The 23,499-nt window shown below is 36.9% G+C and overlaps 3 protein-coding genes across 3 annotated transcripts; 1 reads left to right on the top strand and 2 right to left on the bottom strand.

Annotated features, from left to right (window-relative positions):
* Nucleotides 1-747: 747 nt before the first annotated feature.
* Nucleotides 748-2,658, bottom strand: TAF8 (TBP-associated factor 8). The gene is made up of 2 exons (XM_039026149.2): nucleotides 909-2,658; nucleotides 748-802 (listed from the first exon to the last, which is right to left on the bottom strand). Exon 1 carries the CDS (start codon nucleotides 2,022-2,024, stop codon nucleotides 945-947), a length of 1,080 nt encoding a protein of 359 aa, XP_038882077.1. The 5' UTR covers nucleotides 2,025-2,658; the 3' UTR covers nucleotides 748-802; nucleotides 909-944.
* Nucleotides 2,659-3,885: 1,227 nt separating this feature from the next.
* LOC120072785 (thylakoid lumen 15.0 kDa protein) lies at nucleotides 3,886-5,694 on the top strand. The gene is made up of 6 exons (XM_039025280.2): nucleotides 3,886-4,328; nucleotides 4,529-4,632; nucleotides 4,724-4,814; nucleotides 5,043-5,111; nucleotides 5,181-5,290; nucleotides 5,413-5,694. The coding sequence occupies exons 1-6, from the start codon at nucleotides 4,109-4,111 to the stop codon at nucleotides 5,503-5,505; spliced, it is 687 nt and encodes a 228-aa protein (XP_038881208.1). The 5' UTR covers nucleotides 3,886-4,108; the 3' UTR covers nucleotides 5,506-5,694.
* On the bottom strand, nucleotides 5,695-6,257 carry LOC120072786 (protein SMALL AUXIN UP-REGULATED RNA 16-like). Its single transcript, XM_039025281.2, has one exon. It carries the CDS (start codon nucleotides 6,151-6,153, stop codon nucleotides 5,776-5,778), a length of 378 nt encoding a protein of 125 aa, XP_038881209.1. The 5' UTR covers nucleotides 6,154-6,257; the 3' UTR covers nucleotides 5,695-5,775.
* Nucleotides 6,258-23,499: the final 17,242 nt, after the last annotated feature.

The following is a 23,499-nucleotide window of genomic DNA, read 5'->3' as shown; positions in this document are numbered from 1 at the left end:
GAGTTGACCAACCTCTTCTTCCACTTATTTCATGCTGCAAGTGCAAAGAAGGAATTTGTGTTTAACTAGAAAAGCGTTCTAAGCATCTGCATAAAGTTAGTCAAAGAATTCTACCCCAAAAGTCAGTCTCACATATAAAGGTGATTGAGTGGTCACGTAGGTTGAGTAACTGCTAATATGAACGTTCATTTTTGTTTCACGTATCATTGACCATTTTAGAAAAAAGTATTTACAACCTGTTCAAATCATTGTCCATATTCCAACCAACAGAATCATATTTAATCCTACAAATAAAAGGAAGAATGGAGTTCTAAGGAACAATGGAGTTCTGCTCAAAGGGAGATTAAAATCCACCTGGTTTGATCCGCACGCCAGAGCCCAATAAAAGGAGTGATCATCTACATATCCTGAGCAAATTTAGTTCATAAAGCACAAATAACATGATCAAGCCAATTTATTCATTTGCATAAAACGTTATGGGCTTCCTTTCTTGTCAGCAGTATGACAGTATTCGAGTATCAAGAAAAGTGGCAGTACAAATGTCTAAATTATTAAAAAAACAAAGAAGTATTGCTGGACGGCACTCTTATCTTAATTAACAAAGCAAGGGGGCATACCTCTTACACCTGCATTAGAACTTGATTGATACTCCCAGAGGGAAGTTCACAAATCAAGGAGCAAAAGCTTCAATATCACAACTTAACAACAGAACAAACAGTTCAAATCACAATGTGAGAGATGAAAAGAGACGTGAAACCTTCTCAATAAATTTTTCACAAGCATTTGCGTCTCTGAAAAATTCCTGAGTGGAAATACAAGGAACTCAATGTAAATTACAAGAATGGCCGTACTACAAGGAAGATATGTTGTAAACTAAAGCAACAATTGCACCAGCTAATACCAAATACCTAGATTAAATTATGAACGCCAGTCAATATATTTATTCACAACTGATTGAGTTCTTGCGGATTCTCCACAGACTGTCTAAGAATGTATTCAGCTCTTCGTTTCTTATCATCCCTTTCATCGTCCCGTCCAACAAAGGACACTGTCCTACCCATTCCTTTCTTTTGAATGTTCAAATCCAAAGAATCACCAAGAAGCTTCTTCCCAGTTTTAAACTTAAACTGAACAGCAGACCTAACAATGGGAATAGCCTTCTTCTCACCGTCTTCGTCATCATAAAAACCACTCCCTTTAACAGCTTCTATGGCTGGAGCAAATGCCTCTAACACAGAACTGCTATCATCAAACATATTATCTGAATGTTTAAGAGGAGATTTGACCACAGAAACAGCATTTTCCCTCGGTTGCAATTCTGTATCATGGGATGTGTTACTATCCAAACTAAGTACTTCTTCCTCTAGATTGCCAGTATTAACTACTAATCGCTGCTGCAGACTTAACAATGACTTCTCTGCCTTTCTCCTCTGCCTTGCTTGCTCAATCTTGTCAGTGCGAGGGTCTGTCATCCTCTTATTCCACACCGGCGTATAAATGTAAGTGTGGGGATCAGGAAAAGCAGGTAGCCAATTGGGTATATGCTTGCTAGGAGGTGTTTCCCTCATTTGAATGAAACTTGGCAGTACCTTGCAGCTCTTAATAATAGGAAACCGCGGTACTGGCTGAGCAAATGGAATTTCTTGCACCGAATTCACATACTCAAAAATTTCTTGAATTATACGTGAACCTGCAAGACAACGGCTAACCTCACCATCTTGATGAGACCCTGGTGCTTCTAAATCTTTAAGTCCTCTAACAATGTCAAACACATTACACTCAGTTCTACCAGCTAAGTTAGAATAGAAACTCGTCATCTTTCCCAAATCACTAAGATATACTATTACAATTTCCGCAAGCGTGTCCATAGCAGACTCCTTCGATCCCTGAAATCCCAAACTCTGGCATATCTGTGCTGCTGCAATCTTCGACACCTCTCGTCCGAAATCATCAGCTCCAGTTTTCCTAATATGATCCACCTGGTTTTCATTCTCTCTCGTAATGTTCCCACCTCCATGGCTCATATTCAAATCCTCGTGTCATTTAGGTCTTACTGGGACTGCGAGATTCACCCCATTATTAACCGCCATAATCAACCATCTTCCAACCAAACCTCATCTGTGATGTGGAGCAACTCTCATTCTATTCTATTCTATTCATAATAAATTGAAGAACATCCCAATAGTTTCTTTAAAGTACGCGGGAAAACAATATTTCCTCCCACTGAAACCCGTAATTGCAGAAACAGGTCCGTCAGAAATTTCAAATAAAATTAGCTCCAAACAGAACCTGTAAGCCTCAAGAAGCTCCAAAATTTGCCACGAAATGCAGGAACTCCCCCGAGATTTTCGATACGTGATATGAAATCTACAATCGATACAGAGAATTCGAAACCGAGGATACACCAGGATGAAGAAACGAGATTGAAACCCTAAGAAGAAGATCGTTAGGGTTTACAGAAAGGTCAGCGACATGGAGGGAATCCAAGAATTCAAACACAAATGGTGAAAGAACATTGATGGAGAAAAATGGATAAACCTCGGTAAGACCCTTGCAGATAGAGATCGAAGAGGAAGGAAATTTTTGTGGAAAAAAATGGGGGAAAAAAAAGCATGAAAAAACGAGATCGATGAATGACCGAGATGCGGTGATGCGTTTATTTATAGGGCGTCAAAGCAATTGTTATATTTTTTTATATCTTTTACGGAGTTTGTCCGAATTATTTTGATTTTGGGCCTTTTTCAAAGGCCCACTAAGCTTCTCCAGTCCAACCGTTAAAAGGACTTTGTTGGGTCAACTAGCAAATTACAAATTTAGCCTTTAAAATGAAAGTTTCATAATACTAAATATAAAATTATTTCAAATAGTAAAACGGTTGAAAATATTTATAAGATACAACAAAATTACACTAATAGACTTCTATCAATGTCTATCAATGTTACTAATAGTTTTAAAATTTTGTTATGTTTTGTAAATATTATGGTTCAATTTTCTATACTTAAAAACAATCTATATATATTTATATATTAAAAAATTTGAACCTATTAAATACTTTTTAAAGTATAGATAATATTTTAGATCTTAAAGTTGGTTCTTGTTTCGATCTTAACTTTCTTCTAACAGACTAATAAATTTTTAAACGTTTATAGACAAAAAGGAAATGCTACAAATTTTAAGAGTATTTTTTAAGTAAATGATTGAGTAATTAACATGTAAATTAAGAAATAATTGTACTAATCACCCATTTGACAATAACCAAACAAAATATGATCAATACTTTTAAAATTTACGTTTTATGACTTTTTACTTGCATTATCATGGAATAATATTACTAAATCAACCTATTGTGTATGTGTTCCGATACTCTATGACTCACTTTACTCACTCTAGTTGCTTGTTGATTTTTTTCATGAGTTTTTTTGTATGGATGATCCACTCGCATATGATTTTATATTTTTTTTATTTGTCCATCTACAAACGTATGAAATGTAACATTATACTTGCGTCATAATGTATTTTCAGCTTTTTAAGTGACATCACGGTCTGGATGTACTTTTTCAGTCCAACAGTGATTTGTCCTTTGACCTGGTGATATGGTCCAATGCGATATCATTTTTTTCATAATTTTTTCTATTCAATACCGTCTCGTAGTAGGAAAGCTCGTCTCAGTCCAATGCATTTTTCAAAGTATTCTCCCAATTTTAAAATAAAAGCATGATGAATGAATTAAAATAGTTGAAATTTCAATTCAACGTCCCGATGTTTATCAATTTTTTCACTCACAATCGCCTCGTGTTGGGTAGGCCATCACAGCTTGATGCCTTTTTCACAGCCCTATCTCAATTTAAAAATAAAATAGCGATTAATAAATGAAATAGAAGTTGCAATTAAACAGAGTCGATTTTGTAATTTCACACTAACCAAGCAATATATATAGAGAGAAGGAGCCGCCGTACAAAAGACGTTGCAAATTAATGCCATGCCCGATTTCCCTATCCATTAGATCATCCAGAACCGTCTCTTCCCTCCAATCTCGCTTTCTAGAACACTAATTCCATCCAAAATCAATGGCACAAACACAGCAACGACAATCCAGAAGAATTCAATAATGGCGTTTATGCATCTTCATCATCACCTTCCATCTCCATCTCTCTCATTTTTCAGACCTTCACCGCCGGTTTTCAGATCATCATTTCGCTTCTCTCCGCCATCATTTTCATTTCCCTCCCAAAAATGTACTGATTTCAGCAACTGGCTTCTTCATTTCCCTAAAAAATCTCTGAGTTTCGCGTTCTCTGGGGCTCTAGCGCTCGGCATAGCTCTCTCCGGTAATCATTCTTGCCAATTATCATCGTTTATATGGAAAATTAATGTTCAATTCGGTTAGAATGTTTCGAGCTTGAATGTTTAGGTTATAAAATTGGATATAGATACTCGTTTGTTTATCGGAGGATTTGACTCTACCTTACTATAGAAATTTCATACTTTAATGAAATGCGAACAGTAATTCAGTGAGCGTGCCTCGTAGGAGTTGGATTTGCTGATGCCAAAGTTGGGGTTAACAAACCAGAATTGCTTCCCAAGGAGTTCACTTCTGTCATTGATGTCGCTGGGTTTCTATCTGATGGCCAGGTGTGGTTGATTGGCTTCCTTCTCTGATATAATTTTGGGTAGTTGATTCATGATCAAACGGCCATTGCTGATTTTGATTTTCTGTGAACAGGAAATTAGACTCAAACAAGAAATTGCTAATATTGAGAAGGATACTGGATATAAATTGCGAGTTTTGGCCCAAAATTATCCTTTGACACCAGGTTTGTTCTGTGTTTTATCGTCTGTCTTTCAGAAACTTGTATAATATTCTTTTGTTCTACGTATTATTATTATCTATTGCGTGATCTAACTAGAACATCGAATGTGTAACTTTGATTTATTGATACTTCACGACGTGAAAGTTTCTCACACACACACATGTCAAGCTTATTCAGTTAGATAACCACTAATCTAATCAGCAGAAACAATCAATTTAATGATTTTTACAGGGCTGGCAATCAAAGATTTTTGGAAAGTGGATGATAGAACAATCGTGTTTGTTGCCGATCCTACATTTGGTATGAACAGCGTTAGTATACTTTTCTTCACCTATGCCTGTGATGGCATTGATTGATATCTTCATACAGGTAACATATTGAACTTCAATGTCGGAGCGACGGTCGATTTAGACATTCCAAGGAGCTTTTGGAGCCGTTTGGCTGGAAAGTATGGAAACATATTTTATTGGAAAGAGAAGGTAACATCTCCAATCGATACTTCTGTATAACAGTTACTGTTGTGAGCTTTTGCTATGGGCACTGGTCAGTAAAATATGGTCATGATCATCATCTCATATGATCACTCTGGTGACTTAAACAGGGTGAAGATGCATCTATTGAATCAGCTGTCATGGCAATATCTAATTGCTTGAGAGAACCCGTCGGCCCAAATAACTGTTCTGAGATAAAGTAACAGCTTACAGCGTCGAAGAATTTTGTACGTATTATAAACTAGATTTGGATATTCTGATAGTGATACATAATATATAGCCTTCTCTTGTTGCAACCTGCACGTCTTAAATGTTTTCCTCATTCAAGAACGTAGTGTATGTCTATTACTCGAAAAAAAAAATGGCAATAGTGACAAGAAGTTATAAACGAATTTGATAATTGTGTAGACATTTGTATTTCAACTGTGCAGAAACGAAGAAGAAAAAAAGAAGGAGGTGCATTTTGTAGTTGCCTAATAGCTAGTGATGATATGAACACTAGATGCAATCCACTCCCCACTTTTTTGTTTTCTTCTTTCTTCGACAATCTTCTGTAGTTCCTCAGGCGGACAAGGGACTGTTAGAGCTCCCTTTTGTTGGAATCCATATTCTTCCTTTGCCAGCTCCAATAGCCTTAAGAATTCAGGGTTAGACAAGAACTCCAAATTAATGACAAACCTCTTTCTCTCATCACCATCAACTGCAAATACCACAAAATGGCCTTCTTCCACGTCTTTTGGTACTGTAAGTGCTGCTTCGAATTCTTCGTCAAAACTTTCGGGTTTAGATTCTTTAGATAGCAGTGGAGAGAGGCTCTTTTGGAGCAGAGCGATGAATAACTTTAGCATCATCAGGACGAATTGTTGAAACCTGTGTTAATATTTTCCTTTTGTTCCCACTATTTCGAGTGGTAAACAAATACTTATGTGAACTCGAGGATTCGGATAGAGCCAAATGAGAGCTGGGACGGATCTTATATCAAGTTAGGGACGTACATCAGAAATTGCACCGAAGCTTCTGGGAGGGCCATGTCTGAACCATTCCATGTGGGTAGCATCAACATACCATTTAATGCTGACTAGGTCAGATAACTTTTCTGTCTCAGAAAAATGATAGTCAGCGTTAGGTTCTTAAACAGAAACTAGACAATTTAGGATGAGATTTGATAACTTAGATGCTGGTCTTTTATCTGTGGGGAAAAAAAAAGGAAAATCCGTAACTTCCAAAATTTCAACCCAAAAAGACATGTTACTTGACACAGTAAAGTTGTAAATTATTGTTCCTGATAACTATATGATTTCTGTTTTTTAGTTTCTGAAAATCAGGGAAGTCTTTTGGGTGAAACTAAAAACAAAATCAAGTAGGCTTATGTTTAAAGTGGATAATATCATATTGTTATGCAGGTATGTAGAGTGTCTTCGTTCCTAAGAGTGCGTGACTAGATAATATAGAGTTCCATCTCACAATCAATCAACAATGAGATAAGCAATCCATCTATCTTAGAAAATTGTGGGGTCCCTTGAATGTGGGATCCTCAACAAGTGTCGGGAGATCAGAGAAATCTTATGATGGGATGAGATTCGTCATAAGGAAAATCTAGAACAAAAAAAAAAGAGTAATTTTTCAAAATTTGTTAGGGGTCTTTTGGGTGAAGAAACTAAAATAAAGTCACGTAAACTTATATTTAAAGTGGATAATATCATACTATTATAGACATACTTGGACGGTCTTCATTCCTAATATAGTGTTATTAGAAAACATGAAGCTCCATTTCACAACTAACCGACAATGAGAGAAGTAGTCCATCTACTTATAAAGATTATGGGGTTTTTTGATTTTTCTAATGTGGGATCTTCAACAATTATGAGAAGTTCGGATAAATCTTATGAGATCAAAATGATGAGGATCTTAGAACGGAAATGGGAATCAGATGCTGGAGCTTGGTTTTTCCATTGCAATCACTGCATTTAATGCAGTGTGGAGGAGATTTAGAAGAGTCCAACATTTTGAACGACCGACACCCTTCTGTTGACCAAGAAATTTTCTTACAATATCGGTGCCTTACTCTTAGTCTTACAGTCTTCAAGTCGTAGGTTTAACGCAGGGTGTTGAATATTGGACTACCGACGCCTAGTCCCGTAAGGAAGGTACCATTGCCAAAGTACAGTTTTTAGAAAGAAAGAAATTCCAGGACTTCCATGAATTTTCTTTTAAATTCAGAACTGGGAAAATATTGTGTGTTTTTTTCTTCCACCTTGAACTTAATAGAGTGTGTGTATCAATTTTCATCCAATCTTTTGATTTCATCAAATTGTACTTTATAGTGCTGCAATTTTTACCTTTTTACCTTAAACTTGAATCAGTGTAACTTTCATTTGACAATTTGTGAATCAAAATATTTGCTTGTGCATTTAAGGAATGTAAAAACATGTGTTTAATATTGATGGGGCTCCAAAAATACTGACATTTGTTCAAATTTGTGAGTTTTGAGTGATTTTTTTTTTCCATTGTTATCTTCAGCATTATCCCAGGTTTGATTGTTGTAACTAAAGTGAGATATTCGTACTTTAGTTTTTGTTATGGTGAGTACAATCCAGAGAAAATAGATATGTTTAGGATGATAGAGAAATAAGCATGCAAGGAAAGAAACTAGAATTAATAAGTATTCTAATTATATTTAATTTAAGTTTAAAAGCATGATTGAAAATAAATTTCAAAGGAAAGGGTTTTAAGGACACAATACCTTTGTTGAAATTCAGCAATTTCGGTTTTTCTTCACGAATTGAATCTTCAGATTGATAGAGTACCACCACAATGATCTTCCTTACTATCCTCTAACTTGGATTGAGAGGTGGAATCTCAGAGTCAACTCAATTAGGTGGAGAGGAAGAGAAGGGTTTGAGAGCTTCTAGAGTTTCGACTTGCATGAAGATTAAATCTGATCAATTCATATGTATTTAAGTAGGTTTATCATGCAAGTACTTCAATTTTCAGCATATTGACATCTCAAGAAGCTGATTATAAGTGGTCTAGGTGTTTATTAAGGGATTAATCCACTAACTTGCTTTTTTTTTTTTTCTTTTACAAATTTTTATTTTCATTTTTTCAAATTAGTCATTTTTTCAAATTAATTCTAATTTACACTAAAATTAAATTTAATGAAAAAAGAAATTTCAATTTCAATTTCAAAAATTGAAAAAAAAAAATTTATTTAAATAATTAATTAAACAAATTTAATTAATTAATTAATTAATAATTTAATATCAAATATTAAATTAATTAAACACCTAATTTATACATGAATCCTATTCATGTTAATTAATATTTGAATCAATATTTAAAAATTCTTCGATTTCGTTCAATTTTAACAAAATTAAACGTTTTTAATTATATCAAATATAATCAGTCAAAACCCTAATTGAATTTGAACACTTCAATTTCAAAACTCTAATTTTGAATTTGAACATTTCAAATCCGTGCAATTTACTAATCAAGATATAATTTTACGAGCTAGTAGAGAGATCTTATGGACCTACATATCATAACGATTTGAGATTAATTGTCTAAACTTTTTAGACCGAGTTAATTAATATTCGTTAACTATCGAGACACACCACTATAGCTTGATAGTTGCACTCTCCTCACTGTAGATACATTCCTGTCCACTTTAACAATAATCAATAAGTCGATCATTCACAAGTTGTTCATATTTACAGCTAGGTTAAAATTACCGTTTTACCCCTGTAAATACATCTTGCTCCTTAAGCTCCAACTGAACCTCTATTTAAACAAACCATGACCCTCTCGATCATGAGAGGGCGGGGTTCGATTGTTCAAAACCAGGAATCAGTACTTAAGAGAACAACCTGTCTGCTAACCATAAATTGGGTAGGAGTGAATTCCATCTTGTAGGACTATGCCCCCATCTATCTATCTGGTCTTATCCTCAAAATGGGAGGCTTATTGAGTAGTGTTGTTGGACTACTCTCACTTATGCAGATCAAAGGATAATCCTAAATAAACAAGAGTTCATAGTTAGCTTAGGATTAAGATTGAGTTACCCTAGGTCATCAAATTTGAAATAGTCAATTTTAATAGTAAACGGTCGTTATAAAGAAAAGTGACTATTTCGAGGTCCGGTCTTATGCAAACATCCTTTACATAGGATGCCCTCACTCGCATGTCTCTACATGAATGATTTTGGGATCACATTATTTGTATCAGTATACAAAGTGTGCCGTATCCAATAGTATTACCAGGATGAGGTACCCAATCTCATCCATATACTTATAAACCATTTTGGCTATATACTAAAACTTGATCAACTTTTATGTCTCTACATTAAGTTAAAGTATTCATATTATAGTCATGAATTTGTTTGTCAGATTTTTATAACAGAATGCAATATCAATAACTATTTATTGAATGATATACTCAATAATACTTTTATTGATAAACAGAATATGTTTATAACATTTACGAACTGTGAGTTTTACATTCCCAAGAATCTCCCACTTGGACTAATACTTCAAAGAGTTACAAATATACACAAATATATAATGTTCACAAAAACAGAGAGAAAATACAATAAACTAGGGCATCTATATACCCTTGACATCTTCGTGAATGGATCAACAAGATTATCTTCTAAGGCCATCTTCATGACTATCATGTCTCCTCGGTGTACTTTCTCCCTAATGAGATGGTACTTTCTTTCGATGTGTTTTCCACGTTTGTGGCTTCTCGGTTCCTTTGAATTGGCAACTGCTCCACTGTTATCACAATACAAGTTGATAGGTAGATGTATATTTGGAACTACTTCCAAATCTATCAGGAACTTGTGTAGCAACACTGCTTCACATGCAGCTACATATTCAACTTCTATCATGAAGTCAGTGATACAACTCTGTTTGATGCTTCTCCATACTATAGTTTCTCTGTTAAGAGTAAAAACTGATCTTGAAGTAGATTTCCTAGAATGTACATCAATCTGAAAATCAGAATTAGTGTATTCTGTAAGGATCAAATCCTTAGGCCTATACATGAGCATATAATCCCTCATTTTCCGAAGATATTTGAGGATGTTCTTGAAAGCAGTCCAATAGCTGTGTCCAGGGTTAGACTGGAACCTATTGACAATTCCAACTACAAAGCATATGTGAGGATGTGTACACAACATAACATACATCAGACTCTCAACTGCTGATGCATATGGAATTCTTTTCATTTTCTCTACTTCTTGAGGTGTCTTATGACATTGTTCCTTTGATAAATGAATTCCATGTCTAAAAGGTAACATATCCTTTTTGGAATTTTGTATATTATACCTTGGCAACATCTTGTCAATATAAGATGCTTGAGATAGCGCTAGGGTTATGTTCTTGCGATTTCAAACAATTTGGATCCCAAGAACGTACTGAGCATATCCTAAATCTTTCATTTAGAAATGGGATGCTAGTCATCTCTTTACGTCAGCAAGGAAACATGTCTCATTCCCAACAAGCAAGATATCATCAACATAAAGAACCAAGAAAGCTACCATTTTATTGACTATCCTCTTGTAAACACAAAGTTCATCAATATTTTGTTCAAAGCTATAAGAGTTGATCGCAGTGTCAAACCTTATATTTCAGGATCTAGATGTTTGTTTTAATCCATAAATGGACTTTTTAAGCTTACAAACTTTTTGCTTTTGACCCTGTTCAGTGAACCCTTCTGGTTGAGACATGAAAATACTTTTACCAAGACAACCATTCAAAAAGGTTGTCTTGACATCCATTTGTCATATTCCATAGTCATAATATGCAACAATAGACAAAAGTATTCTTATAGATTTTATCATGGCAATAGAAGAGAAGGTTTCTTCATAATCTCCCCCTTCCCCCTCTCTTTGGGTAAAACCTCGAGTCTGGCTTTATAGGTTTGCACCTTGCCAGTTTGGTTTCGTTTTCTCTTGTAGATCCATTTGCAACCAATAAGTTTAACCCCATCTGGTTGATCTACAAGTGCTTAAGGATTTCCATGAGCAACGGAATGATTATTCCAAATTCCATTTGTATTTGAACAAACACAATTACAATCAACAAACGGAAACTAACTGGTCATGTAACATATGAAATTACAACATGCTTTTAATAAGATCAAGGGATAGAATTATACATACCTTTGAAGACTCATCTTCGACACCCTTGATCACGAACGCTCATTCACAGCAAGATGACAATCACGAATGCTCGAACACTTCGACCACACCACAACATGATCACAGCGACCACGAACTTGACAATCTCCAAGATCACGAACACAGCGAACAATCTCCAAAAACCTCGACTATGTCGAGTTGAGTACGACACCACTACAATGGCTATCTTGATATTCTCGGTGTGAGAATCCAGAAGTGTGGGCTCAATGTGGACTTGGTTAGAGGACGAGACCGGAGAAAGAACAATCGTGTAAACGATCGAGCAAGTGGGAGATGACAAGTCTATCGTATAGACGATGACCAATCGTTTAGAAGAAGCTCCGCGATCGTTTAGCTTTCGGCCAGCTGAATGACTATCATGTAGTGTCACTCCACGATCGTATAGTCTCTTCTTATTGTTTAGTGAATCTCATTCAATTGACAGCCACCGTGAGTAACTTGCCGAGAATAGTAACTTTCTCAAATCTACTAAATTTAGGAAAACATTTTTCCTTTTTATCTTACAGTTACCATGAAACTACCTATAACCTCTCACTCAATTGGTTATTAAAGAAAAAAAGATAATTATCCAATAATTAATATTATTATAAATATATATGATAACTAACTTACCATATTATATTTATAATCTATAGTTTTAATATTTCATCTCATGAAACATATAAACCATAGTTCTTTTTCTATTTCAGGGTACTTAATATAAATCTCATTTACATTAATGCTCCACTTGATGTATTTCATACATCACACCAATCATAACATACATTATCGAATTTTCTCTTGTCAATTTGAACATTTCAAATCAACACCAAGAACTGATTCTCAACTTGAATCTATTGAGCTACCAAGGGGACCTTATGGACCTGTAGAAGCTCCAACGGTACGTGAATAACTGACTAAACTCTTTAGTTACGGGATCCACCATCCATTAACTGCTAGGCACTCCACTAAAGACCGACAGCTGAAATCTCCTTACTACAGATATATTATGTGTCCATATCAACCAATCAACAGTGCGATAACCCTTCACATAGTGCTTGTAAGTACAACTGGGCCAATAACTGTTATGCCCCTGTACATCTAACTCCTTAAGTACCGCCAATTCTTCTAATGAACATAAGTCATAGTCCTACTATGACTGAGTCCTTTCTTCCAAAGAGAAGTTGTGGCCACTATGTTCAAGCCCCGGAATCAACCCTTAAGGGAGCAATCTATCTACTTACCCCTGCTTCGGGAAATGAGTGAATTCCATTTTGTGTAACTGAGTTCCCAGCTCCCAAATCAGACAAGTCCCCAAAAAGGTAGGCATGTTGAGTTGGCAATTTGACCACACTCACCCATACTAATCAAAGGACCACCCTCAAAGACAGGAGTTCCCAAACACTCAAGATTGAGGTCATGTCACCTATGATTGTTTAGGTGAGATGTAAGTCTCCAGTATCAACGACGTTATATACAGAGACGAATCATCTCGTGGTCCAGTCTTATACAAACTGTTTGTATAGGACATCCCGCTCGCATGTCTCCACATAAATGGTCAGGATCTACCATCTGTAGGTTCACAATACTTGCAAACCTCTACAAAACAGGCCGTATCCGTAGTGTCACCAGGATCAGGTATCCCTCCTTAATCCTTATACTATAGACCTATTTAGGTTATCACTTAAGGCATGGTTCACTTGTATATCTCATATACATGCTTAAGTTTATATACAATAACCATGGAGCTTTGTTTATTGGATATGAGTAAATGCCAAATAAAATAACTCTTATCTTATTCATAACAATGTGTATAGATTACAGACTACGAGACTCCGGAAGAATTAGGACACTAATCCCAACACCCACTACGTCGAGGCATTCTCAAATCTTGAGAAGAATGTGATGAGGCAAAAACTATTGTTGATGGACCAGTTTGATCAACAACTTTTGTAGATCTAGATCTATTTGTAGTTTCTCCAGTCATTTCACTTAATACTAATTTACTGCGAGGTTGATGACTCCTAATATGATCTGTTTCTAAGAATGTAGCGTTTGTTGATACAAATACTTTATTTTCTTGAGGATCATAAAATAGTCCACCTTTTGTTTCTTTAGGGTATCCTACAAATAAGCATAATTTTGAATGTCGTTCCAATTTTTTAGGGTTTTGCACCAACACGTGTGTCGGGCATCCCCAGATTCTGAAGTGACGTAAACTACCTTTATGTCCATAACTCATATGGTGTTTCAGAAACACTTTTTGAGGGAACCATGTTCAAAATATATATAGCAGTCTGTACTACATACCTCCAAAAGGATTGAGGTAACTGAGTATAACTCATCATCAGACGAACATGTCCAACAAGATTCGATTTCTCCTTTCTGCAACACCATTCCGTTGTGGTATTTCAGGTCCTATGAACTGGGATTAAATTCCACGATCTACTAAATAGTTCTAGAATTGTAAATCCATATACTCACCACCTTGATCTAATCAAAGAGTTTTGATTCTTTTACCTAATAAATTTTCAACTTCTGTCTTAAATTCTTTGAACTTTTCAAGAGTTTCAGACTTGTGACTCATTAAGTAAATATAGTCATATCTCGAATAATCATCAACAAAATTGACAAATATTTATATCCTTCTCGAGCTTTCACATTCATCGGACCATAAAGATCTGAATGGATGAGTTCTAAAGGTTTTTTTGGCTCTAAGACATTTTCCTGTAAAAGATCTTTTGGTCATTTTGCTTTCAAGACATGATTCACATGAAGATAATGAACTATCTTCTAACTGATTAGATGACCGTTTTTTACCAATCTCTCAATCCTGTTGAGATTTATGTGACCAGTCTTAGGTGCCAAAGATAGGCATTGGGAGAAATCTTTCATTTTTTATTTTGAGTTTCTACCGTTTTAAACATCTCTATATTTAAAATGGCTTTTGCATCAGTCGGTTTTAACATAACACCTCTTGAACTAATGACCCCTTCATTGACATCAAAAGTTATTTTGTACATATTTTCTAGTAAACAAGAAACGGAGATTAAGTTCCTTTTCATTTTAGGTACATAATATACATTTTCAAGCAAAATGTAAGAATCTTCGAAATATAACTTGACGTCTCCCACTGCTTTTGCTGAAATGACTTCATTTGTTCCCACCTTGAAAGTTATTTCATTTTTTGAAAGCTGAGTCCAAGAACTAGTTTCCTGAAGAAAAGTGCAATAATGGTTAGCGACGCATGAATCTAATATCCAGGTTAAGTGAGAACTTTCCATTAAATATGTTTCAATTACAAGTAAATCTAATTTAACTTGTTTTACCTTTTCAGCGTTCTTCAGCAAAATACTGCAGGAAATTGCGTTTCCAATGTCCGTCTTCATTGCAGTAGAAACATTTTCCTTTTGGTGCTTTATTCTTGCTGTTCTTAGCAGAGGTTTTCTTCTTCCCTTTTCTTTTCTTCTTCATCTGGACATTCTTATCCTTCGAAAAGGAAACAAACTTCTTTTTCTCTGAAGGTTTCATTCCAGAGGAAGATCCCTTCAGAGATTTCTTTTGTGAAATAACATTTGCTTCACTTTCCTTATCATTCATCAAGGATTGATAAGTTTGCAGTTCATTCAGAAGAGTGGTCAAATTGTAATCAATCTTATTCATTACTACATTAGTACGAAATGTCAGAAAGCTTTCCGAAAGAGATTCCATTATCATACTAACTTGACTCCTTTCATCTATGACAACGCCATGAGCTTCCGCAATGTTGAAATGGACCATCATGTCCAGGACATGTTATCTAACAGAGGTCCCTTCTTTCATGCATGAGTTATAGACGTATTTAATAGCTTCATGTCGTACCAAGGAAGACGGTTGCCCGGGCATCTCTTGCAACGACGCCATGATCTCACGTACAGTGACCATGGCTTCATGCTTCTTATAGAGCACATCAGATATGCTCGCTAAGATATAGGCTCATGCCTTCTCGTTAGCCCAAACCCATTTGTCATAGACTTCCTGAACATTTTGGTTAGTGTTTGAACTGGGAAGAAGAGGACATTCCTCTGTCAAAACAAACCTTAAATCATCAACGACTAGTATTGTATTTATATTTGACTTCTAATTTGAGTACCCTTCTTCGTTGAATTTATTGAAAGCTAGTAGTTGTATAATCGAGTTCGACATTGCTGGAAATTAAACAAATTCTATTAAACTTATGCATCTAAACCCAAATTTAGGAAAAGTAATGAAGTACCCATATTTCTTTATTCATTTGCAACGATACTTTAGTGAGTCTGAATAGATGCTACCGAGGGGCAGTCAAAGAATTTCTTCACTGAAGTAAGACAATCTTGACCAAATACTACATCCAGAATAACTCTTATCCCTATAGTCATTTAGTTACTATTTTCGGTCAAGAACTTACTAACACTTAGTAAGTCTTGTAAGTGTGACCCTCCATTTTCAGACTTCATAAAACGGTATGAATATGCCCCCGAAATGGAAGACAATATTCAAGATGGAACTATGAAACCCTATTCATTTATGAAGTTTGGGTTATTCCAAACCCTATGATACAAACCTATGAGGGGATCTTCATGGTTAACGACTAGCTAATGTCACTTAAAAACGATAGCAGGTGCAACATAGGAATCTCACGGTTTAAACTAATGGAGGAGACCGTGACACATTTCCTTCACCTACTTACTATGAACTACTTCCCCCATTCACCTTGCTATTGACCTATGCAAACACTTTTCGAATGGAGCTGTCACAGTAAAGCGACACGAATTCGACCATTGATATCATGGTGTGAACTCTTGGGGACATGAGAGCTAAAAATGATATATCATATATATTGTTAATCTCCTACTGAAGTGTTCTAAGTATTTGGGTCTTGTCACTTAGATATATTTCAGCTAAAAAAACACCCTAAGTCTATGTGGTTTTTCCAAACATAACTTTTATATTTGGATTTAACCTACGATGCCTAGATGATAAAACCATTTTATTACCTCACACCGCTCACGCAAGCTCATAAAACCGGTTAAAAACGCTCCACATTTTGACCATAATCCCCAGGTAGCAAGTGTTACATATGAAAGATCGCTTACCGAAGAGTTCCATGAGCACGTTCGGATCGCTCCGATTTCACAGTGATCGAAATACATATTATACATTCAAAACATATAGTTATGCAAACAAACACTAATTATCGGCATGCTATGAACAACAAAATAACAAGGGAAAGAGTGCCATAGCAGTTGAAGACGTTCTTCAAACTTCAGCACTCATAATAGTGGAAAACCTCCACGTGATCTACCAACGCCCAGTGAAAGTGTCGACTGTAGCAGCACGAACAACCGCGAACAAAAACGTCGTGGGGACGACACCACCAGAAAAGAGCCCCGGGTATTCTCGGGGTGAGAACCCAAAGTGTGGTCTTTGGTAAGTTTGGTAGAGGAAAGAGGAATACCAGATCGTGTAGGCGATAAGCAAGTGGGAGGGAAAAAGGCGCTATCGCATAGCACGTTGCTTATCGTTTAAGAGACACTACACGATCGTGTAGGTTTTATTGAACGATCGTTTAGGAAATGGTATACGATCATTTAGCAAAATCGGCAAACTATACGATCGTTTAGAGAAGCTATGTGATCATGTAGGCGACAGTGTGTGATCGTTTGGCGCGAGGTGGACGATCGTTTAGGCGGAGAGCATTATTGTATAGGCTCTCAATTATTTTAAGCGATCGTTTAGGAAACACCAGCGCGCTCTCTCTATCTCTTTTTTTTTTTTTGGAACGACGATTGAACGATTCAAAAAATGAAAACAATTTTCATTTTAATTCATCGGTTACAATAACCGACGCTGCCCCACTAACCCACGTTCGAACGTGAATTTTTAGGTTAATTATCATATAATTAATCAACTAATTAATAATAAATATAATCATATTATATTTTTATCCTATAGTTTGATATCACATATTTACTATAGTATTTTCTCCCTTACTTGATATAAATCATATTTAATCCAATTTTTTCCAAAATAATGTATCGCATACATTTAGCCAATTATATCATATATAATTAACCAGTCATTTTATATCATATATAATCGAACTTTCTCTTGTCAATTTGAATATTTCAAATTAACCCAAACACTGGTTCTCGACTTTATCCAAGGTACCCAGGGGACCTAATGGATCTGTGGCTCGATTCTCCAACAGTCCGTGAATAGTTGACTAAACTTTTTAGTCCCGAGATCCACCATCCGTTAACTGTCACGCATTCCATTAAAGACCAAACAGCTGAACTCTTCTTACCACAGATATATGTCTATGTCCATCGGATATAACCAATCATGAGTACGATGACACTTCACAGATGCTCATAAGTACAGCTGGGTCAAATTACCATTTTGCACCTATAGTTACATCTCACTCTTTAAGTACCACTGATTCCTCTAATGAACAATACAACATAGTTCAACTATATGTGAACACCTCTCGGGCCAAGAGAAGATGTGTGGCGCCACATCGTTCAAGCCCCAGAATCAGCCCTTAAGGGTGCTATCTATCTACTTACCCCTGCCTCGGGGAAAGAGTGAATTTCATCTTGTGTAGTTGAGTTCCCAGCTCCCAAATTAGACGAATCCTCAAAATGGTAGGTTTGAATCGGCGACCTGACCACTCGCACCCATACAAATCAAAGGACCGCCATCAATGGCAGGAGTTCCCAACTCACTCAGGATTAAGGTCATGTTACCTATGGTCATCCTAGTGAAGTGAAGTCTCTGTCATGAACGATGTTATATAACGAGACGTTAACACTTCATTAACGTCTTTCCCAAATCTTTCATTTAGAATTGGGTCGCTAGCCAGTTCTTAACTGCAGTCAATAGACCTACATCATTCCCAATGAGTAGGATATCATCTACATACAACACTAAAAAGACTATTGAAACGTTGATGATCTTCTTGTAGACACAAGGTTCATCAACGTTTTGGTCAAAGCCATACGACTTGATCGCAGTATCAAACCGTATGTTCCAAGATCGAGACGCCCGTTTCAGTCCATAAATGGACCGATTCAGTTTTACAAACCTTTTGCTCTTGACCTTGGCCTATGAATCCCTCGGGTTGCACCATGTAAATGGTTTCCTCAAGATTTCCATTCAGAAAGGTCGTCTTGACGTCCATTTGCCAGATCTCATAATTATAATAAGCTGCAATGGACAAGAGGATGCGGATCGACTTTAACATAGCAACAGGCGAGAAAGTTTCCTCATAGTCGACTCCCTCTACCTGGGTATAACCCTTTGCCACAAGTCGAACCTTGAAGGTCTGTACCTTCCCATCAGCACCCCGTTTGCGCTTGTAGATCCATTTACAAACTATAAGACGAACCCCATCAGGCTGATCTGCAAGCTCCCATACTGAGTTGAAGTACATCGACTCCATCTCGAGATCCATGGCCTTGACCCATTCATCCCGGTCAACATCCTTCATCTTCTTATAAGACAACGAATCCTCAACGTCACCATCTGCTACTATAGCAAGGATTTCTGTGAAACTCAGATAGCGAACGGGTGGATTCGCAACCCTCCCACTACGTCGACGTTCCTTCAACTCTTAAGGTGGAACCGACCTACTAGATGAACTCCCATAAACAACTCTTGCTGATGTAGTAGGCTCTTCAACAACTATTGTTGAAGTTTTAGTAGTTTCATTGGAAAACTTATGCAACACGACTTTGCTTCGTGGACTGTGCTCCCTTATATGATCCTCCTCCAGGAAAGTAGCGTTTGTTGAAACAAACAACCTATTTTCCGTCGGATCATAAAAATAACCTCCTCGTGTATCTTTGGGGTAGCATATAAAGAGGCATAACCTCGACCATGGTTCCAACTTCTTGAGATTAGCCTCAAGCACATGTGCAGGGCAACCCCAAATGCGGAAGTGACGTAAACTAGCTTTACGCCCATTCCACAACTCCAGAGGTGTTCTTGCAACACTCTTGGAGGGAACACAGTTGAGTATATATACCGCAGTCTCCACTGCGAAACCCCAAAACGAGTCCGGTAAGGAAGCGTTACTCATCATCGAGCGAACCATGTCTAACAAGGTCCTATTTCTCCTTTCCGCTACACCATTTTGCTGAGGTGTACCCGACGCTGAGAGTTGGAAAACGATTCTATGTTCTATCAAATAGTCTTGGAATGCTAAGTCCAAAAACTCTCCACCTCGATCCAATTGAAGTGTTTTAATCCGTCTATCCAATGTGTTTTCAACTTCAGCCTTGAACTCTTTGAACTTTTCAAAGGATTCAGACTTTCGTTGCATAAGATACACATACCTGTACCTGGAGTAATCATCAGTGAAACTTATAAAATACTTATAGCCACCTCGGGTTCGTACATTCATAGGACCACAAAGGTCAGAATGTACTAACTCAAGAAGCTCCTTGGCTCTATGACCTTTTCCAGTAAAAGGTCGTTTAGTCATCTTACCCTCAAGGCAAGATTCGCACACTGGTAAAAAAATTTCTTCTAACTCACTTAGAAGTCCATTCTTCACCAATCTCTCAATCCTATTGAGATTGATGTGTCCTAAACGAAGATGCCAAAGTTGGGCATTTTCTTTTGAAGAAATTTGTTGACATTTTGATTGAGTTACGACAGTCTTGAATAATTCAGTATTATGGAGGGAATTAATGGCTAACGGCCTTAGCACATATAAATTCGATTCCAGATTTGTTGTGCAAATAAAAACACCATCTTTATGAATAAATGCTTTATCCACATTAAACGAGATAGTATATTTACATTGCAATAAACACTTTACAGAAATAAGGTTCCTTTTTAGTTCGGGAACAATATATACATCATGTAAAATAAGAAACCTATTCTGTAAAGCTAATTGGAGTTCTCCCATTGCAACAACTGAGATGACGTGCCTAGTGCCTACTCGCATCGTCATCTCACCAGCCTCCAACTGTCGCCAATTTCTAATCCCCTAAAAAGAAGAACAAACATGGTTAGTGGCGTCTGAATCAATTATCCAGGCAAAATCATCATTCTCCACTAAACAAGTTTTAAGAACAAGTAAATCACATTTACCTTTATCCACCTTTGCCTTAGCCTTGGCTGCTTTCTTCTCTTTCAGATACCGAGGACAGTTCCTCTTTCAGTGTCCATCTTGGTTGCAGTGGAAACATTTTCTCTTAGCAACCTATGGACGCCTCCTTGGGGCAACAGGCGGTGGGTTAGTAGGTGCCTTCCCTTTTCCCTTACCACTTTTCTTCTTCTTCTTCCCCTTTGCAGAGTTAGAAGCAAAAGGTGCAGACTTCGTTCCTGAGGTCGAACCTCTATGGAACGTCCTGGAGGATGAAGCAACATTTGCCTCACCCTTCTGCCTTTCCTTACTTTTCAATAAAGATTGGTATGTATGTAACTCGTTGAGGAGAGTTGTAAGGTTATATTTCACTTTGTTAAGAATCACATTACTAACAAAGTGCAGGAACCTCTCCGGTAAAGAATGCTGGATGATGCTAACCTGGCTTCCCTCATCGATGGTAGACCCATTCAACTCTGCCACATTAAAGTGGACCATTATGTTTAGCACATGTTTACGAATAGAGGTGCCTTCTTTCATTTTGGAATTGAATATGTATTTAAGAGCCTCATGCATAAGCTGTTCAGACGATTGTCCAAACATCCCTCGCAGGGACTCCATGATCTCACGCGCTGAAACCATAGGCTCATGTTTCTTGACCAAGACTTCAGAAAGACTTGCCAAGATGTAGGCTCGAGCCTTCTCATTCGCCCTTGTCCATCGCTCGTATGCCTCCCGAACATTTCGAACGGTATTTAGAGCTAGAATAAGAGGACAAGCCTCCGTGAGAGCGAACATGAGATCCTCGATGATTAGGATCGTCGTGATCATGTGTTTCCATGTTGCGAAATTATCGCCAGTAAGTTTTTTGGCGCTTAGCAATCCTAACTTGGCTGTTGCCATTTTGAAAATATTGCTGAAAATACGAACAAAACTTTATTAGATTTTGCTAAACCACTTTTAAACCAATCAGTTTTGCAAAACAGTTTCAAGTACCCAAGTTATAGACTTCTATTTTGCAATGATGCCCTAGTGAGGTAAGATAAACGCCACCAGTGGGGTGATCAGTTGCCCTTTCGCTGGGATGAGACATTCTCAACCATTAGGCAGAACGAACTCTTGGAATTGAACTTAACAGCCACCATTTTTCGGTCTAGAATCGTTAACCTTTATCTATTCTGCATAAATGTAACCCCTCGCTTTCGGTGTCAGAGTCTCGCCCCAATGAGCCCATCGTAGGGAAGAAGCAAATTATGACAAGAGACTAAGTTACCTTATCCTCTTACAAGAGACTAAGTTACCTTATCCTCTTACAAGAGATCAAATAAAGAAACACGCAAAACTGCCATCCTTTAGGGGGACAGTCCCAGGGTGCCTCGAGGCGATGTGCAGTAACTTTATTTAACCTAATGAGGGAGACTGAGGGATATGCTGTCGCACTTCCCGCTCCCACTTACTATAAACACTCTCTCCATCCACCTTGATATTGACCTACACAAACACCATCCGTTGGGGGGACACACCAAAGGTGTCGCGAGGCCGAGGGTAGATCTCACGGTGCGGACTATTTAGGAGAAACATGAAAGGTTTAAGTGAAGCATCTTATGCCCCAAGTACCTCCCACTGAATGTTCTACCTAGGGATTCATTAACCTAGATAATCAGTCTAAGTCATCTTTTTAAACTCTGCTCATAAACAACGTTTGTCTATGAAATATGAACAAGTTCAAGTTGTCAGATTTAAACACTTTAATGGACTGTTCTTAACTTGTATGCATGTATCAAATCTATCTAATTCATCTTTCCAGGTAAGTTCCTAGGTAGGGGTGTTACGTTTCCGTCAACTTAAATACCCTAGCCTAGATAGAACCCGCCTTAGACAAAAGGTCCCTTATAGATAGATTTGCTACACTTTAATCTTTTATTAGCCAATTTAATCCTATTAAACTGATTAAAAGATTAAAGCCTTAGGGATGCTAATCGTATTAGAACCGTGATCTTAGGTTTATGTGATCCAAGTTTTAAACACTTTAAACCATGAATTAAACCTAAGTGAGCATGCATGTCTTTCTTATTTCTTTAAGTTCTAATTTCTCTTTAACTTTTAAAAAGAAAAAACTAAAAACATTGCGCACAACGAGACGTTTATAACATTTATAAAGTAACCTATCTGTCATGCTTAATGTAATTTCTGGTCATTATTATATATAACTTTTATATAACACGTAACAACCAAGCAAACATGCTATCATTCACCCTTATACTATAACAATTATAATATAAAGATGATGCATGTCAATGCTTTTTATGCATGCATAAATATAACTCTTATATTATATGATGCATGAGCATGCTCTTACATAATTAAATCATGCTTCTCTAAATTATAACAATTACAATAAAGAGATGATGCATGACTATTGCATAACCTAAGGTGGGATTTACTATATGTGCATACCATATGACATATAAAAAACATACATCGCATGTAATAAATAAAGGATTAATGGACCAGGATGAGCCTTTACAAAAAATAGGAATGAAAAAACCTATCTATTATATTTTTCATTGAACAAATCGGTTCACAGGCGAACCAGGTCTTGAACCGCCAGGAGATCTTCATCGTGTAGCAAACTCTAGTAGGTAGACTACCGTTCAGCGCGCATTATACGATAGGAGCATAAATTAAACGATCATGTAGATGACGACGAGGTTGCGAAGCTTGATCGTCTATGCGATCGTGTAGCGCGATGACAGGTAAATGATTTACCGTGTGTTACTAAGCGATCGTATAGTCAGTTAGTAAGCAATGAAGCTTTCTGACCTAAACGATCGTCTAGCGCGCGTGCTTTAAACGATACGGAAGCATCTCATCATCTACACGATACATGCAACTAGGTAA

Source organism: Benincasa hispida, chromosome 3, assembly GCF_027475165.1.
Source record: "Benincasa hispida cultivar pf3 chromosome 3, pf3_genome.v1.1, whole genome shotgun sequence".
NCBI lineage: Eukaryota > Viridiplantae > Streptophyta > Magnoliopsida > Cucurbitales > Cucurbitaceae > Benincasa > Benincasa hispida.
The sequence above is the reverse complement of the archived record's forward strand: the minus strand, read 5'-3'. Positions and strand labels throughout refer to the sequence as shown.

Coding starts and splice junctions, on each gene's coding strand:
- TAF8 (XM_039026149.2), bottom strand. CDS start 2,024: ATGAGCCATGGAGGTGGGAACATTACGAGAGAGAATGAAAACCAGGTG.
- LOC120072785 (XM_039025280.2), top strand. CDS start 4,109: ATGGCGTTTATGCATCTTCATCATCACCTTCCATCTCCATCTCTCTCA. Junction 4,329..4,528: donor GCTCGGCATAGCTCTCTCCG/GTAATCATTCTT, acceptor CGTGCCTCGTAG/GAGTTGGATTTGCTGATGCC. Junction 5,291..5,412: donor TATTTTATTGGAAAGAGAAG/GTAACATCTCCA, acceptor TGACTTAAACAG/GGTGAAGATGCATCTATTGA.
- LOC120072786 (XM_039025281.2), bottom strand. CDS start 6,153: ATGATGCTAAAGTTATTCATCGCTCTGCTCCAAAAGAGCCTCTCTCCA.